The sequence below is a fragment of the Atractosteus spatula genome, chromosome 6 (genome assembly GCF_055471065.1).
Source record: "Atractosteus spatula isolate fAtrSpa1 chromosome 6, fAtrSpa1.hap1, whole genome shotgun sequence".
NCBI classification, from domain to species: domain Eukaryota; kingdom Metazoa; phylum Chordata; class Actinopteri; order Semionotiformes; family Lepisosteidae; genus Atractosteus; species Atractosteus spatula.
The window spans coordinates 18,581,088-18,597,948 of NC_142711.1; the positions used below are offsets into that span (position 1 = coordinate 18,581,088).

At 46.5% G+C, this 16,861-nt stretch overlaps 3 protein-coding genes across 3 annotated transcripts in view; 1 reads left to right on the forward strand and 2 right to left on the reverse strand.

Moving 5' to 3' along the window:
• Positions 1-3,072, reverse strand: part of tbc1d10c (TBC1 domain family, member 10C) — a 19,752-nt gene extending 16,680 nt beyond the window's left edge. Inside the window, exon 1 of the mRNA XM_088919440.1 lies at positions 2,383-3,072. The gene's annotated coding sequence lies outside the window, so the exon portion shown is untranslated. The remainder of the gene's footprint in view (positions 1-2,382) is intronic.
• LOC148832579 (red-sensitive opsin) lies at positions 2,413-16,267 on the forward strand. The gene is made up of 7 exons (XM_088919444.1): positions 2,413-2,515; positions 12,135-12,217; positions 12,459-12,648; positions 12,937-13,075; positions 14,999-15,163; positions 15,328-15,415; positions 16,025-16,267. The coding sequence occupies exons 1-7, from the start codon at positions 2,413-2,415 to the stop codon at positions 16,232-16,234; spliced, it is 978 nt and encodes a 325-aa protein (XP_088775570.1). The 3' UTR covers positions 16,235-16,267.
• Positions 4,669-8,453, reverse strand: LOC148832580 (NADH-ubiquinone oxidoreductase subunit 8-like). The gene is made up of 7 exons (XM_088919443.1): positions 8,374-8,453; positions 7,390-7,437; positions 6,896-6,961; positions 6,652-6,741; positions 5,800-5,972; positions 5,341-5,469; positions 4,669-5,228 (listed from the first exon to the last, which is right to left on the reverse strand). Exons 2-7 carry the CDS (start codon positions 7,430-7,432, stop codon positions 5,097-5,099), a joined length of 633 nt encoding a protein of 210 aa, XP_088775569.1. The 5' UTR covers positions 7,433-7,437; positions 8,374-8,453; the 3' UTR covers positions 4,669-5,096.
• Positions 16,268-16,861: the final 594 nt, after the last annotated feature.

The window sequence follows — 16,861 nt, forward strand, 5'->3', positions numbered from 1 at the left end:
CACGAGTCCCCTGACGCTTCGCCTCGGTCGATTCACCGTCCTGTCTCAGTTTTCCGAATCGAGTACCGAGCCAAGCGAGTCAACACTGGACATGATTCGGTCCCGACCCTTGAACTCGGAGGACACTGCGAGTCGAAAGCCAGGGTGTTAATATTAAGCAATCCTACATCGTCAAACTCGACACGCATAGCGCTCGTATTAATAATGCTCGTGGAGCTGGGGGCAGCTCATGAATACTGCATTTGTTGGTAATTTCGGATGGCTGTGTTGATTCGACTTTCCCCCCAAATTAAGGATTATATCAGATTAAATGATAATGATAAAGACATCTATTAAAAGAGGACTACATGATTTCCATTATGTTTTAAATTTTGAGGAATGTGCTGTTTTATTGGTTTATTAATCTGCTGTTAGATAGTTGATGTTAAAAGAATTAGCTCAAAACCTTGATATAATGAGTTATGTTTTGCTTCCTTTTACCCCGCCAAAGACAAGTCTGTGAAAAACAGTTCTCGTTTTATCTGTCTGTATGTGATATTTCCGCTAGAAGTTTCACAAACTACTTAACTTTCCACGTGGAAGAAGGTAAACTACCAAGCCTGTCAATTTCATGTACTTATTTTCCATTTAGCTTTGTAGAAGACTCATTTCAGTAACAATTTCATGTTTCTGTTGTGTATTCAGTACTGCTGGGTCCTTTGCTGGCTCAGTCTCGATGCAGTGATGCTGAATTATCTGCTGGCTCAAACTCAATTCAGTGAGGCTGAGTCGTTCTCTGGCTCAGACTCAATATAGTGACACAACGTTTCGGCTGTGGAGCCTTCTATGGGATGGCTCCACTGCAGAAATGTTCCGTTTCTTATCTTCGCTTTTCAGCATGGAATAAACCTGTACTTGTTTCTTTGCAGCCTACGCATGCTGATGCAGCTCCCTGCTTGTACTACTTCAATTTAATGATGCTGAGTTGTTCAGCAGCTCAGACTCAATTCCGTGACATTGAATCGTTCGCTGGCTCAGACTTGATTCAGTGGCTCTGAGTTGTTTGCCAGCTCAGACTTGATGCAGTAACGCTGAACCTTTTGCTGTCTCGATTCAGTGATGCTGAGTCGTTCTCCGGCCCAGACTCAATTCAGTGACACTGAATCGTTCTCTGGCTCAGATGCGATTCAGTGATACTGGGTTGTTCACTGGCTCAGACTCAGTTCTGTGGAGCTGAGTCGTTTGCTGGTTCAGACTCAATTTGGTGGCACTATAATGTGAAATACCCACTGGAAAATCGCCAGTGTAGCTCCCCTCTAATATCCCGGATCTGCTAGGAAAAACACCTCAGTGTTTGAGAGGACTATCAGGCATTCTGGAGAATGTGTCTATGGAAAAACGGTGTTCCAGAAGACTCCCACTGCAGATTTATATGCTGTTTGCTTTGTGATGGTTGACTTTGTGTGGGCAGGACAGGGTGTTGTTTTGGCAGTGGTGGTGTGATGTGGTAGGAGGTCATCATTACTCTAGCATCATTACCTTGTCATTTCTTTGCTTTGTGCTACCTTTACCACAGTTTGAGACTGACCTCCCTCCATCTCTACAGCAACACCACCACAATTAAAAAGCCCGTAGCCTGGCAAAAACACAGCACTCTCCCTCATTGGGCAAGTGTCATACACCTTCCAACAGCACAGCTCTCGGGTCTGCTGACCTCTTCCCACCAGCACATGACGCCGAGAGGCAGAGGTCCACAGTTTATAAAAATAGTACTCACGACAGTACCTTCCAGTCCTGTGCGATAATATTAATAGAGTTAGCAGCACTAATGACAGTACCCTCCAGTCCTGTGCGATAATATTAATAGTTAGTAGCACTAACAACAGTACCCTCCAGTCCTGTGCGATAATATTAATAGTGTTAGCAGCACTAACGACAGTACCCTCCAGTCCTGTGCGATAATATTAATAGTGTTAGTAGCACTAACGACAGTACCCTCCAGTCCTGTGCGATAATATTAATAGTTAGTAGCACTAACGACAGTACCCTCCAGTCCTGTGCGATAATATTAATAGTGTTAGCAGCACTAACGACAGTACCCTCCAGTCCTGAGCGATAATATTAATAGTGTTAGCAGTACTAACGACAGTACCCTCCAGTCCATAGCGATAATATAAGTAGTGTTAGCAGCACTAACGACAGTACCCTCCAGTCCTGTGCGATAATATTAAGTGTTAGCAGCACTAACGACAGTACCCTCCATTCTTGTGCGATAATGTTAATAGTGTTAGCAGCACTAACGACAGTACTCTCCAGTCTTGTGCGATAATATTAATAGTCTTAGCAGCACTAACGACAGAACCCACCAGTCTTGTGCGATAACGTGAATAGCGTTAGCAGTACCTTCTCCTGAGGCGTGTGTCTTCAGACAGGATGAAGAGGATGATGAAGGAGAGCAGGAAGATGACGGTGATGGTCAGTGTCAAGAGCAGCGCCAGCAGCCCCTGCAGCAGCAGCAGTTTCAGCAGTAGCATGTGTGAGTCCAGCTCATGGCCAGCCCTGTCCAGCCTGAGGGGCGTAGAGCTTGGGGGTAGCGAGCGAGAGGCTCTGTGACGGAGGTGTGGAGATGCTCTGAGCTCTGCACCACACTTCCGCTGTGAGAACGAGACTGGGAGTGTTCTGTGTGTGTGTGCGAATGGCTGTATTCCTGTCTGTGTGTGTGTCTGCACCTCAGTTTGTGCGTGTGTTTTTCTGTGTGCGCCTCAGTTTGTGCATGTGTTTCTCTAAGTGTGCGCCTCTGTGTGTGTGTTGCTCTGTGTGTTTGTGCCTCAATTTGTGTGTGTGTTTGTATGTGTGTTGCTCTGTGTGTGCGTGCCTCAGTTTGTACGTGTTTGTGTGTCTGTGCCTCAGTTTGGGTGTGTGCTTGTCTGTCTCTGTGTGTGTTCCTCAATTTGTGTGTGTTTGTATGTGTGTGTGTTGCTCAGTTTGTGGCAGTGCACCTGTGTGTGTGTGTGTGCGTGTGTGCGCGTGTGCACAGGCTCTTGCTGGTGTGGCAGTGTAAGCGTGTTTCTCAGCAGGAGTGTGTCAAGATGTGGGTGTCCATGAGTGTGCATGTCTGACATCCGTCTATGAGCGTCTGGTGTCAGAGTGCGTGTGTGTATCTTTATCGCATTTCCTCCCATGAAAACAGCATCCTGCTGAGCAGAGGAGCGAAACTCAGTAATACAGTTTCACCTAGTTCTGAGGAGGTAGAAGGTTGTGCATCAGACTGACAGAGGAAGACTTTGGAAGTCACTGGTGTTCTTGGTGCTGTCAGTCAGTTATCTTAGTAAACCAAGACAAAGCTGAGGTGGTACAGAGACGTGATTGTAAAACTACAAATCATGAATTATTACAGATGTACCATTTACATGCGAGATATTTTTAAAATAAATTAGAACATCAGAAAACATGCATTGTTCAAAAACTAAATTGACCTTTATAAATGTGCATTGCATATTATTAATTATTGATAAAGTCCTGATACATTTTTCATTAAGGCAACATCCATTTGTACCCATTGATGCAGCCATGCCTTTTCCTGGAGTTTGGAGCCCTTTATTTAGTCCACACACAAAGGGGCTGAGGACACATTCTTAAAGACAGCACTTAACACCACATGGAGCTGCAACAGCTCAGTCATGGCAGTATTCCTCTGGTACACAAGAGATATTAGTGCTTTCTAGAGACCCCTTTGCACACTGATGCTACAGTCTTTGGTCGAAAACTGGATATCTTAGCACCATCTAGTGTGTACTGTAGGTACTAGAGCCTTTTGGTGATGTGAGCACCCTCTGGTGCACACTGAAGATATTAGCACCATGTGATTTCAGTACTCTCTGGAGCACACTAGAGATATTGGCACCAAGTGCTCTCTGGAGCACACGGGAGATGTCAGCACCTTATGATTTCAGTGCTCTCTGGAGCACACTGGAGATGTCAGCAGCTTGATTTCAGTGCTCTCTGGTGCACACTGGAGATGTCAGCACCTTGTGATTTCAGTGCTCTCTGGTGCACACAGGATATATTAGTACCATGTGATTTCAGTGCTCTCTGGTGCACACTGGAGATGTCAGCACCTTGTGATTTCAGTGCTTTTTGGTGCACACTAGAGATATTAGTACCATGTGATTTCAGTGCTCTCTGGTGCACACTGGAGATATTAGTACCATGTGATTTCAGTGCTCTCTGGTGCACACTGGAGATGTCAGCACCTTGTGATTTCAGTGCTCTCTGGTGCACACTGGAGATATTAGTACCATGTGATTTCAGTGCTCTCTGGTGCACACAGGAAATGTCAGCACCTTGTGATTTCAGTGCTCTCTGGTGCACATTGGTGATATTAACATCTTATTTTAGTGATGTTTGCAAAACATTAATTCATAGCTCATGTCAAAGTTCTGAGTACAGGTTTTTCCAAAATGAATTTTGCAAGCCAACCCCCTTCAGCATGATATATATATGAATGCACATGAGAGCAGCACGCTTAATGGCACATTTATGGGTAGGTACTGTGTACGTAAAGGGAATGTGATCGCCAAAGTTGGCAGAAATCCGCAGGGCTCTGGCAGTCTGAGTTACAGCTCTCACAGGACGGTCCTGCAGAATCCACACATTCAAACGAACAAGAACGAGAAGGAGGCCGGAATCTGGAATCGAACAGGTTTTATTTTCTTGATAAGAACGGACGTGTTCGGTCCTGGAGGGGGAGAGGGCTGCCAGCTCCCAGGGGGTCAGCGCCGCGATGTGAGAAAGGACTGCCGCTGCAGAGAGGAGGGCTTTTCAAGCGCAGGGCCTGTCTGCACGAGCCTGTGTGTCTGTCTGCGCTCGTGGCACTGCACGGTGCCACAGCACCTGTGTGAGAGTGTGTACCTGCCAACTGGCCTGTCAGAGATGAACACCTGCAATGCCAGCTTGTCAGTTTATACACCTGTCGGGTGTGTGCATCATGCAGTGGATCGACCTGCCTACCTGCAGACAAAGTCAACCAGTGTGTGGGCTACTACCTCTGTCTGTGCCAGTCAGTCAGTGTGTGTGTCAGGCAGGCAGGCACTGCGTTTGAATGTGTCTCACTGGACCTATCTGTACAGGTAGTCTGCTTGTATATTGGCAGCAATCTCTGCCTCCCACTTGTCCCCATTGTTCAACAGTTTCTCCTTGTTATAAAGCAACTCTTCATGGGTCTCTGTGGAGAACTCAAAATTAGGACCCTGGCAGAGAGAGAAAGGGGTATTGGATTAATAAATCATAAAGTTGACTGAACACTACAGTACATTAACACTGCGCTGAAAGAAGTTAATTAAAATGACAAAAATTACAGACCTCTACAATAGCATCAACAGGACAGGCCTCCTGACAGAAGCCACAGTAGATGCACTTGGTCATGTCAATGTCATATCGAGTCGTTCTCCTGCTGCCATCTGCACGAGGCTCTGCTTCTATGGTGATTGCCTGAGAGAGGGGGGAGGGTAAATACAGTACAGACACACTGACTGGACACTACAGGACATTAACACTGCACTGAGAGAGAGGGGTTAATACAGTCCAGACACACTGACTGGACACTCCAGTACATTAACACTGCACTGAGAGAGAGGGGTTAATACAGTCCAGACACACTGACTGGACACTCCAGTACATTAACACTGCACTGAGAGAGAGGGGTTAATACAGTCCAGACACACTGACTGGACACTACAGTACATTAACACTGCACTGAGAGAGAGGGGTTAATACAGTTCAAGATTAACACATTGATTGACTACACACTATAGACAGTACCTGGGCTGGACAGATGGCTTCACATAGTTTGCAGGCAATGCAGCGTTCCTCTCCTGAGGGGTACCGGCGCAAGGCGTGCTCACCACGGAACCTTGGGCTGAGTGGACCCTTCTCAAATGGGTAATTTATAGTGGCTGGCTCCCGGAACAAGTAACTGAGAGTCATTGCTAACCCTAAGACAGAAACAGAGGTTAATACAGTCCAGACACACTGACCGGACACTACAGTACATTAACACCGCACTGAGAGAGAGGGGTTAATACAGTACAGACACACTGACTGGACACTACAGTACATTAACACTGCACTGAGAGAGAGGGGTTAATACAGTACAGACACACTGACTGGACACTCCAGTACATTAACACTGCACTGAGAGAGAGGGGTTAATACAGTACAGACACACTGACTGGACACTACAGGACATTAACACTGCACTGAGAGAGAGGGGTTAATACAGTCTAGACACACTGACTGGACACTACAGGACATTAACACTGCACTGAGAGAGAGGGGTTAATACAGTACAGACACACTGACTGGACACTACAGGACATTAACACTGCACTGAGAGAGAGGGGTTAATACAGTCCAGACACACTGACTGGACACTCCAGTACATTAACACTGCACTGAGAGAGAGGGGTTAATACAGTACAGACACACTGACTGGACACTACAGGACATTAACACTGCACTGAGAGAGAGGGGTTAATACAGTACAGACACACTGACTGGACACTACAGGACATTAACACTGCACTGAGAGAGAGGGGTTAATACAGTCCAGACACACTGACTGGACACTACAGTACATTAACACTGCACCTAGAGGGAAAGTGGGGCTCTCACCTCTAAAGAGCTCTGTCCACAACAAGGTCTGAGCAGCTTTGTCTGTGATTGACTTCATGTCTGTGGGCAGCTCCTGAGCGTTGACATACTCTAGAGAGACAAATGTGCAAACACTCAAATGCCGATCTCAAGAGTGACAGAGGGACATGGATATTGACAAGCTTATATACTGTACACACAGCCAATGAAGTACAGGTACAGACCTCAGGAAATAAGACTTAGAAGACTTAGGAAGGGTACTCACTGTATCCCTCTCTGTGAACAGACAGGCTGAAGGGACGCACCATCATGGGACAGACAGACACCCTGCCTAAATAAGGGAAAAACAATAACAGTAAACGTACAAGAAAATAATAACAGACAAACCTACCAATCAAGTGCATACACCTGTCCACTTGTGACCTGTCCACCTGTGAGTTTACCTGTCCGTTTCTCTCTCTATCGGTGGACCTGTCCACCTGTGAGTTTACCTGTCCGTCTCTCTCTCTATCGGTGGACCTGTCCACCTGTGAGTTTACCTGTCCGTCTCTCTCTCTATCGGTGGACCTGTCCACCTGTGAGTTTACCTGTCCGTCTCTCTCTCTATCGGTGGACCTGTCCACCTGTGAATTTACCTGTCCGTCTCTCTCTCTATCGGTGGACCTGTCCACTTGTGAGTTTACCTGTCTGTCAGACCTGTCTCGTTATCGATCACTGCCTCTCCATCAGTCTGTTGAGAGGAGTGTGAGTCAGTCTTACCTGCCCGAGAGGCTGAGTACAGCACACGCAGAGCTGCAGACATCACGTCTAGAACAGAAACAGGAGACCCCATCAACAACTCAGCCTCTCTGTACTATACCGGCACACACTCACACACAGCCTCTCTGTACTATACCGGCACACACTCACACACAGCCTCTCTGTACTATACCGACACATACACACACAGCCTCTCTGTACTATACCAACACACACACACACACACACACACACACACAGCCTCTCTGTACTATACCACACACACACACACACACACACACACAGCCTCTCTGTACTATACCGACACACACTCACACACAGCCTCTCTGTACTATACCGACACATACACACACACACAGCCTCTCTGTACTATACCGACACACACTCACACACAGCCTCTCTGTACTATACCGACACATACACACACACACAGCCTCTCTGTACTAAACCGACACTCTCACACACACACACACACACACACAGCCTCTCTGTACTAAACCGACACTCACACACACACACAGCCTCTCTGTACTAAACCGACACTCACACACACACAGCCTCTCTGTACTAAACCGACACTCACACACACACACAGCCTCTCTGTACTATACCGACACACACTCACACACACAGCCTCTCTATTGCACTGACACACGCGGTTGCCTTGCTGATCATAATTCATATTTCGGATAGAGATATCAGTAGAAAACCCGATAGAATGAACTTTCAGAAAACTAAAAGCTGAAAGCAGTGACAGGCAGAACATTGACATTGCTGCAGAGCACTCAAGGACTGTTCAATGACTCACAGCGCATCTGCCGGTTATGTCACTAAAAACACCGAGCTGCGGTATTTTCCAAAGCCGTTTCCTGAGCTCTTCGACATGCATAAGTCGCATCATTTTTTTGTCAGGGAGATTCAAACGGTCAGATTTGAGTGTTTAAAGGTATAAAATTGCAAAAGCGTCAACACAAAGTCACCAACCTGTCGCTATTTGGCCTCCTCAACCAGAACAGCGGACATTACCGGAAGTTCTCGCCAGAACGGAAGAAGTAATTGGACAGAGCGATGGCGGCCGTCGGCGGTGTCCGCCATTTTGGGTGTGTCAAAATACCGACGTAAGGTAAAATACATTTTTTGGAGAATCATTCCCACTGTATTAGCTTAAGTAGTTCGAAAAAGTACTAAAGTGAGTCTGGTGGATGCCTGCTATTGAAAAGAAACGTAAGACTCGATCTTGAGTCAAAACAACTTTTTGTTACAGAATTGTTATAGAAAGGCACATTTATTTTGTTGCTCTTTTTGTTTTCATAACATCATGAAACAGGTTAAAAATTAGAGGAGGCCATTATTCCTGTCCATTGAGCCATTTTTTTCTATTTAATTTAGGTTATTGGCTTCAACAATGTAATTAGACAGTTTGTTCCACACTCCCTCAACCCTTAGTGTAAAGAACGGCCTCCTGCCCTAACTGGAGGAACTCATCCAGCTGTTTCTTGAAAGAAGTCAGGGTATCGGTTTCAACAACATGGCTCGGCCGCTTGTTCCACACCCCCACCACCCCCTGTGTGAAGAAGAGACTCCACTTCTGGGTGGTGTCTCACTGTTCATTTTGAAGATGTCAACTGGGTTGACTTCGTCATAATCTTTGAGGGTTTTTGAACGTGTGCTTTAGGGTCCCATCATAGTCTTCTCTATTCAATACTGAAGATAATCAATTCCTTCAGACTGTCAGAGTAGAACATTCCTTCAATCCACAGACCGTCACTGCTCGTCTCTGAGCTGATCCCCAGAAGCAGTGCCTCTCCTACACCGTGGTAAACACAATTGCCACAGGCACCCTGGACCTGGGTTCTGTTGCTCACCATCACAGTAATTATTACCCCTGCGCTTTCCAGGAGCGAAAGGTGACTGCAGACGATAGCAGACACTGACTGCTGTTTGTTAGCAATTAAGCTAATGAAATGAACATTTTGCTGATTAAGAAATCCCAAAGCATTCACCTCGTACATTTCTTTATTAGTACCTCAGAGATCAGTTCCCCCTCTATCTCAGTGTCTGTATTAACCCCTCTCTCTCAGTGCAGTGTTAATGTACTGGAGTGTCCAGTCAGTGTGTCTGGACTGTATTAACCCCTCTCTCTCAGTGCAATGTTAATGTCCTGTAGTGTCCAGTCAGTGTGTCTGGACTGTATTAACCCCTCTCTCTCAGTGCAGTGTTAATGTACTGTAGTGTCCAGTCAGTGTGTCTGGACTGTATTAACCCCTCTCTCTCAGTGCAGTGTTAATGTACTGTAGTGTCCAGTCAGTGTGTCTGGACTGTATTAACCCCTCTCTCTCAGTGCAGTGTTAATGTACTGTAGTGTCCAGTCAGTGTGTCTGGACTGTATTAACCCCTCTCTCTCAGTGCAGTGTTAATGTACTGGAGTGTCCAGTCAGTGTCTGTACTGTTTTAACACACACAGTGAAATACTGGAATTCTGATTGGGGCAGATAGTGAGGAGATTGTCTTTGAAGTGTGAATCTAGAATTCTGTGTAACTCAGTGTAATTAATAACACTTGATTATTACCTGAGAATGACGCATGAGTGACGTTTCCTGGCACGTCAGCTCCCGTGGTTAAATCTCGGCTAACGAAGCAGGAGTGTTTTAATTAAAGTGTGCAGAGGCGTTCTGAGGGCTGCTATGCTGGAGTGAATTGTGACAGGAAGATCCTGGATGCAGAATCTGTAAGATATTATTTCTGTTGTTATATCCAGTGTTGGGAGAACTGTGAGCAGTCTTGTAGTAATACCATCACTAAAAGTAGTACATGCTGCTGAAGCCGGATTAATTTACTCAGCTGTGCCAGCAATAATAATAGTTTTTATTTATAAAGCTACATTCCAACCCCAAGGGCACTGTACATAGTGATAAAGAAAAAGAAAACAGTCAAGTGAAAAAAATAAACAAGAACATACAGTTTTATACAGACTGAATTTAAGGCAATCAGACAGGCCCTAGGTGAGAGATGGGGTTTGAGTCTGGATTTGAAGAGAGTCAGAGCAGAGAATTTGTCTGCGCTGTAGAACTGCATTCTACTGTATTACACTGGAGCAGCGACAGAAAAGGCAGGGTCAGAAGTCCAAGATTTAATCTCGGGAGCAGTGATCAAGGATCAGACTCAACTGGACAGAGCCTATGGCACGGAGTGTAATCATGGAGAAATTCGGAGATGTATGATACAGCCAGATTATTCAGAGCTGTATACAGTAAGTCTGTAACAAGATCTTATGTTGAATACGTGACTTCATAGGCAACCAATGTAGAGACGTGAGTGTAGCAGTGAAATGCTGCCAGGGTCTGGTTTGAGTTAGTAGTCTAGCTGCAGTTTTGGACATGTTGCAGTTTGTTGAGAAGAGTGTTAGGAGTAAAGAATTGGAGTTGATATTATAGATGCATGAATCAGGCAGTCAGCATCAGACATTGATAGAAATCGCCTAATGCGGGCCATATTTCTAACGTGAAAGAAAGATGTCGTTATCAAATTTTTCACATGAGGCTCAAAAGTCAGGAGAGGATCAAGTGAGACTCCCAGATTCTGGACTAGGACTGTTGCCTGCATGGAGAAGCCTTTCACCATTACTGTGAAGCTCTCTGGCTTTTCCAGCTGACATTTGCTGCCCACCAGGTTCTGTCACTATTTAGCTTCAGGGAAATTGAATGTCCACCAGAGTTTGATGCCACGAAGACGAGAGTTAAGTGACGGAGGGATTGGATCAGAGGGGGAAGAAGTATTCATGTAAATCTGAGCATCACTCGCTTAACAGTGAAACTGAAGACTACGTTTGTGTATCACCTGACCGAGAGGAAGCTTATCAATCAGTAATCTACTAACAGTCAGAAGGGCTACATGGCTTGAAGAGGGTTTACTCTTGTTTGTAGCCTTACCTATGTTCACAACAAAACTCCTCTGTGATTCGTTTCTTGTTGGTGTTGTTGTGTAGTTTTGGTAAAGCCTTTGTATGGAATACTGTATAGAGCTGTGGTCAGGATGCTGAGACAAGGGCATCTGAGTCTGAAAGAAATGTCATATCAGCTCAGCTTTCAGGTACTGAGTAAAACTAGTATTTACAGACCCAGGACATTTGTCAGTGAGAGTAGGGGTGTTGACCCCAGTGTCCTGACTGCTGGTCATTACAGACCCAGGACACTGTCAGTGAGAGTAGGGGTGTTGACCCCAGTGTCCTGACTGCTGGTCATTACAGACCCAGGACACTGTCAGTGAGAGTAGGGGTGCTGACCCCAGTGTCCTGACTGCCGGTCATTACAGACCCAGGACACTGTCAGTGAGAGTAGGGGTGTTGACCCCAGTGTCCTGACTGCTGGTCATTACAGACCCAGGACACTGTCAGTGAGAGTAGGGGTGCTGACCCCAGTGTCCTGACTGCCGGTCATTACAGACCCAGGACACTGTCAGTGAGAGTAGGGGTGTTGACCCCAGTGTCCTGACTGCCGGTCATTACAGACCCAGGACACTGTCAGTGAGAGTAGGGGTGTTGACCCCAGTGTCCTGACTGCTGGCCATGATAGATGTGTAGGTGCCACTGAACTTGAATTGGGCTCTGTTTCAGGTCTGTTTCTGACATGTCTGTGTGTCAGCCCATGTGTCTCTCTCTGACAGTTCGTCTGTTCATCTCTGCATCTGTTTGACATTCAGTCTCTCCCTCCATCATGCCTCATGATTTCCTGTCCTCTTGCTGCCAGGTGAGGGGGATGTCCTGCCCTACTGCTGTCAATCAATCAGCCAATGTGTCAGGCTCAGCAGGGTTCGGAGTTCAAAGATCAGTGCTAGCAGCTGCTCTCAGTGTGGAGATAATCCTGGGGGTGACTGGGAACGCTCTGGTCATTATCACAAAAATTAAGGTACTTATATTTAATATCTGATAATATGTCTCTCAGTGCAGTGTTAATTTACTGGAGTGTCCAGTCAGTGTGTCTGGACTGTATTAACCCCTCTCTCTCAGTGCAGTGTTAATGTCCTGTAGTGTCCAGTCAGTGTGTCTGTATTAACTCCTCTTTCTCTTGTAGTGCTGGCGTCAGCGTGTTTTTCTCTGCTCCCTTCCCCTCGTCAATCTGACTGTGTCGGACCTTGGTTGCTCACTCCTAATCATCCCGGCATCCCTACTGGCTGTCCTCTCAGGAGGTCAGGGGTCCCCCTGGTGTGAGGTGGTCAGCCTGCTCAAGTTTGCGTTCATCACCTCCTCTCTGGGCAGCCTAGGTACGCCTCTTGCCTCCTGTCCAGTGTGACTGTGGAGCAGCTGTAAGGCCTGAATCATCAGCAGTGACCAGCAGTATCCATCTGGTTAGAGCGGCGCTAAACCACATCCAGCCGGGACTGTCCAGAACCGGGACTGATTGTGGTACAACTGACACAGGCATTTGTGTCTCAGTCTCCCTGTTGTTTATAACCAATCTAAGGAACGTGTGCTGTACAGTGCGTCGCCTGCATGCGCAGTGTGCACCTCACAGAAATAAGAGTAACCACGGGACCTGTTCTGTCTTCCAGCCATCCTCTCGGTTCAGAGGTGTGTGGGCGTGGCCTCCACAGGAAGTTGGAAGACAGTTGCCATAGTGAGTGGTTGCATCACTTCCTGGATGACCGGGATCATATTTGGCAGTGTGCCGGTGGTGTTCCAGTGGATCAGGTGACTGACCCTGACTGTGTGTGTTCTCCTCTCCTTGTCCATGGAGCCTCATCCTGCACCTGGTAGATACCTCCACGCTCTGACATTAATGTCACTGGCAGAAATGAGAGACAGTGCGCTGCTGGTCTTCACGAGAAGGAAAGACTGTGTGTGTTAGAGAGTGGGGTGTGGAGCAGTGCTCAGGGCTCAGGATTTGTGACTGGAAGGTTACTGTGGGTTGGAATCCCAGGTGAGACGCAGGTGAGAGTGTCCTGTCTTGTGCCCATTGCTTGCCAGGACAGGCCGTGTCTCTCCTGTGACTCTGAGCTGGATGGATTGATAGTAAAAGAAGTAAACAGAAAACCTTCTAAACGTGGAAGAAAAAACATCCCGACTTATTATAATACAATAGTACTTTATTGTCTGTTTTCTCAGACATTTCTTTTGCATCCAAGCAGCTATGTTTTATACACACAGAAAATTACAAAAAACACACAAACAGTACAAATAAACATTGCATTAAAAATAAATATGGCATTACATAAAGGACATCAGCCTATACAAAGTCATTACACGCACTCCTCCAGTACTCCACACAGATTACTCCCTCACGGTCTCCCTGAGCCCCTGTAACCCCACATCACCACCTAACTCTTTTGCACGTAGTCCACTGGCTGCACTTGCCTATGCATTGCGCCTTTATTATGAACTCATTTGTTGAGTAGTTTTGTTGAATGTGGGATAAATGAATTCCTCTAACACACCTGTTTGAAGGCATCGGTTGGTGTGCTTCATGCAGAACAGAGATAGTAACAGCCAGTCTCCACACACCCTTACCGTAAGCAGTGTGAACGCTCTGCTGCAGTCGCTGTCCCGCCATCTTAGTACACATCTTCAAGAGTCGAGACATCCAGTTACACCAGCTGGTTTGTCTATACTGCAGGGCACTGTGCACAACAGAACTGAAAAACATGGACATAATTCGACTACTGGCACCAAAAACCTGTAACCTGTGAAGAAAGGAGATCTGCTGTTGTACTTTATTACAAGCAAAGTCAACATGCGCCTTCCCAGACAGATTAACATCTGTGTGTATTCCAAGAGATTCCCAGGATGTAACTTGCTTAATGGACTCATCATTAATCAGGACTGGAGACGGATATTCATCTTGTTCAGGGCCAAAGACCATTTCTTCTGTTATTCTGGTATTTAAAATGAAGGCATCCCAGTCACACCATGTAAACTGTCTGCTATCACCATCCTTCACCCCAGAGAGGGCAGTGGACTGAGCAGGAAGTTTGATTTTGACGATTTGGCTTGGACGGCTGGCTGCACAATCACAGTCCCACAGCGAGCGCAGACCAGTGGTGAACTCACACACCCCTGGGGCACTCCATTGTTGGTTATCACCTCAGAGGAAAACAGATGATAATAATAATAATTGCTTACACTTATATAGCGCTTTTCTGGACAGTCCATTCAAAGCGCTTTACAGGTAATGGGGATCCCCTCCACCACCACCAATGTGCAGCCCCACCTGGATGATGCAACGCCAGCCATAGTGCACCAGAACGCTAATTAGCATTCTGCTAATGATCACCCGTTACCCTGGAGGAAGGCCATCTTAGCTAAAGAAAAGTCAAGGAACAGGATCCTAGATGCTTTGGAATAAGATGAGTGCAGGTAACTACAGCGTCTTCTGTGATTGGCTCTGGTTTATAAGCAAACTGATATGGATCAGGTTTCCCACTGATGAGCTCCTCTCCAGAGATTTCACCAAGGCTGACGCAAGAGCAGCCGGCCTGAGCTCTCGGTGTTCTCTTGGGCAGCTGCTCTCAAGCAGGGGTGTCATTTGGGAGGAAGAGTGTGCGTGTCTGCAGACATCTGGAAAAGGATTGCTCATCTGCTGTGTGTCTCTCGTGAACTGACCCCTGTGTGTCCCAGGTACGACCCGGCAGAGATGCTCTGTGCGGTGTTCTGGGAGGACAGCTACTCAGACATGCTGCTCTACATCCTGTGTGCCTTCTGCGTCACCGTCTTCCTCCCTCTCCTCCTCATCCTTGCCTGCACTCTGCTGACCTCTTCTGGCCGGGGCTGGAATTGCAACAGGTGAGACTCGGCTCACAATCATGAGATGAATAAGGAGACTGGTTCTGTGTGAACCTGTGTGTTGGTATCTCAGGGAGATCTGTGTGTTTGTTTAAAAAGCATAAGAATATTTACATTCTCCTCTGTAACGGAGAGTCAATTTTTGAATCTCTCTGTCCCTGCAGTAAGAATGATGGAGAAGATCTGTCCTCTGTAACTCCTCTCCTCCTGGTTACCTACTGCTTGTGCTACACTCCATTCACTGTGGCTGAGGTGATAAACCTGCTAAAAGTAGTGCACTACAGACACTGAGAGAGGGGTTAATACAGTCCAGACACACTGACTGGACACTACAGGACATTAACACTGCACTGAGAGAGAGGGGTTAATACAGTCCAGACACACTGACTGGACACTACAGTACATTAACACTGCACTGAGAGAGAGGGGTTAATACTGTACAGACACACTAACTGGACACTACAGTACATTAACACTGCACTGAGAGAGAGGGGTTAATACTGTACATACACACTGACTGGACACTCCAGTACATTAACACTGCACTGAGAGAGAGGGGTTAATACAGTCCAGACACACTGACTGGACACTACAGGACATTAACACTGCACTGAGAGAGAGGGGTTAATACAGTCCAGACACACTGAATGGACACTACAGGACATTAACACTGCACTGAGAGAGAGAGGTTAATACAGTCCAGACACACTGACTGGACACTCCAGTACATTAACACTGCACTGAGAGAGAGGGGTTAATACAGTTCAGAAAGGGCCATCTCATTCCGTAGGTAGTGTAGAGAAAGTTTCAATTTGCTCAGTGTGATCCTAACAGTCAGTGTCTGTTCTGTGCTCCTTTCAGATGATACTGTTGGGGAATCTGGACTTTTCTCCTGCCCCTGAGTGGCTGCGGACTCTGTCATCAGTCATTGCTTACCTGGACTGTGGGCTCAACCCAGTGATCTACTGCTTCAATGCAGAGTTTCGAGGGGCTGTTCTGAGTCTACTGCAGGTCAAGAGAAAGACTTCAACTGATCCTGAATTAACATCTGTTTCCAAGCTTGAAGCCTGAAGTCACGGGGTCACATCTCCCACAGCACAGAGCCACTATAGCTCACCTCCCACAGCACAGAGTCACTATACCACACCTCCCACAGCACAGAGTCACTATACCACACCTTCCACAGCACAGAGCCACAATCCCACACCTCCCACAGCACAGAGTCACTATACCACACCTCCCACAGCACAGAGCCACTATACCACTCCTCCCAAAGCACAGAGCTACTATACCACTCCCCCAACAACACAGGGTCACTATCCCACACCTCCCACAGCACAGACTACTATGCCACTCCTTCCACAGCTGTGCCTTGGTCACTCCAGTTGCTCAGAAGAAGCTAGAGAAACTGAGCAGCACAATTCTCTTCACATCTGCTCCAATGGATGGATCATATAAGAAGCACTCTTGCTGTTCCTTTAGAATGATGTAGCTGGCTTTGCTTCTGATCTCTTGTTTAGACATTACTCTTGAGAATAAAGAAAGATGATTTTGTCATCCTTATTTTGACATTCTCACTTTTCTTGCCTGCCCATGTTCCAATGGATTTACCAATAATCAATTTTCTTTGATACTCTACACAAGATGTAATCTTTTAGAGTAGTGAATTGTACTGTAACTCCACAGAGGACAGAGGCT

Coding starts and splice junctions, on each gene's coding strand:
- LOC148832579 (XM_088919444.1), top strand. CDS start 2,413: ATGAAGAGGATGATGAAGGAGAGCAGGAAGATGACGGTGATGGTCAGT. Junction 12,649..12,936: donor CTCCTCTCTGGGCAGCCTAG/GTACGCCTCTTG, acceptor TCTGTCTTCCAG/CCATCCTCTCGGTTCAGAGG. Junction 15,416..16,024: donor CTCCATTCACTGTGGCTGAG/GTGATAAACCTG, acceptor TGCTCCTTTCAG/ATGATACTGTTGGGGAATCT.
- LOC148832580 (XM_088919443.1), bottom strand. CDS start 7,432: ATGTCTGCAGCTCTGCGTGTGCTGTACTCAGCCTCTCGGGCAG. Junction 6,962..7,389: donor GTACTCAGCCTCTCGGGCAG/GTAAGACTGACT, acceptor TCCCTTATTTAG/GCAGGGTGTCTGTCTGTCCC. Junction 5,973..6,651: donor GTGGACAGAGCTCTTTAGAG/GTGAGAGCCCCA, acceptor TTTCTGTCTTAG/GGTTAGCAATGACTCTCAGT.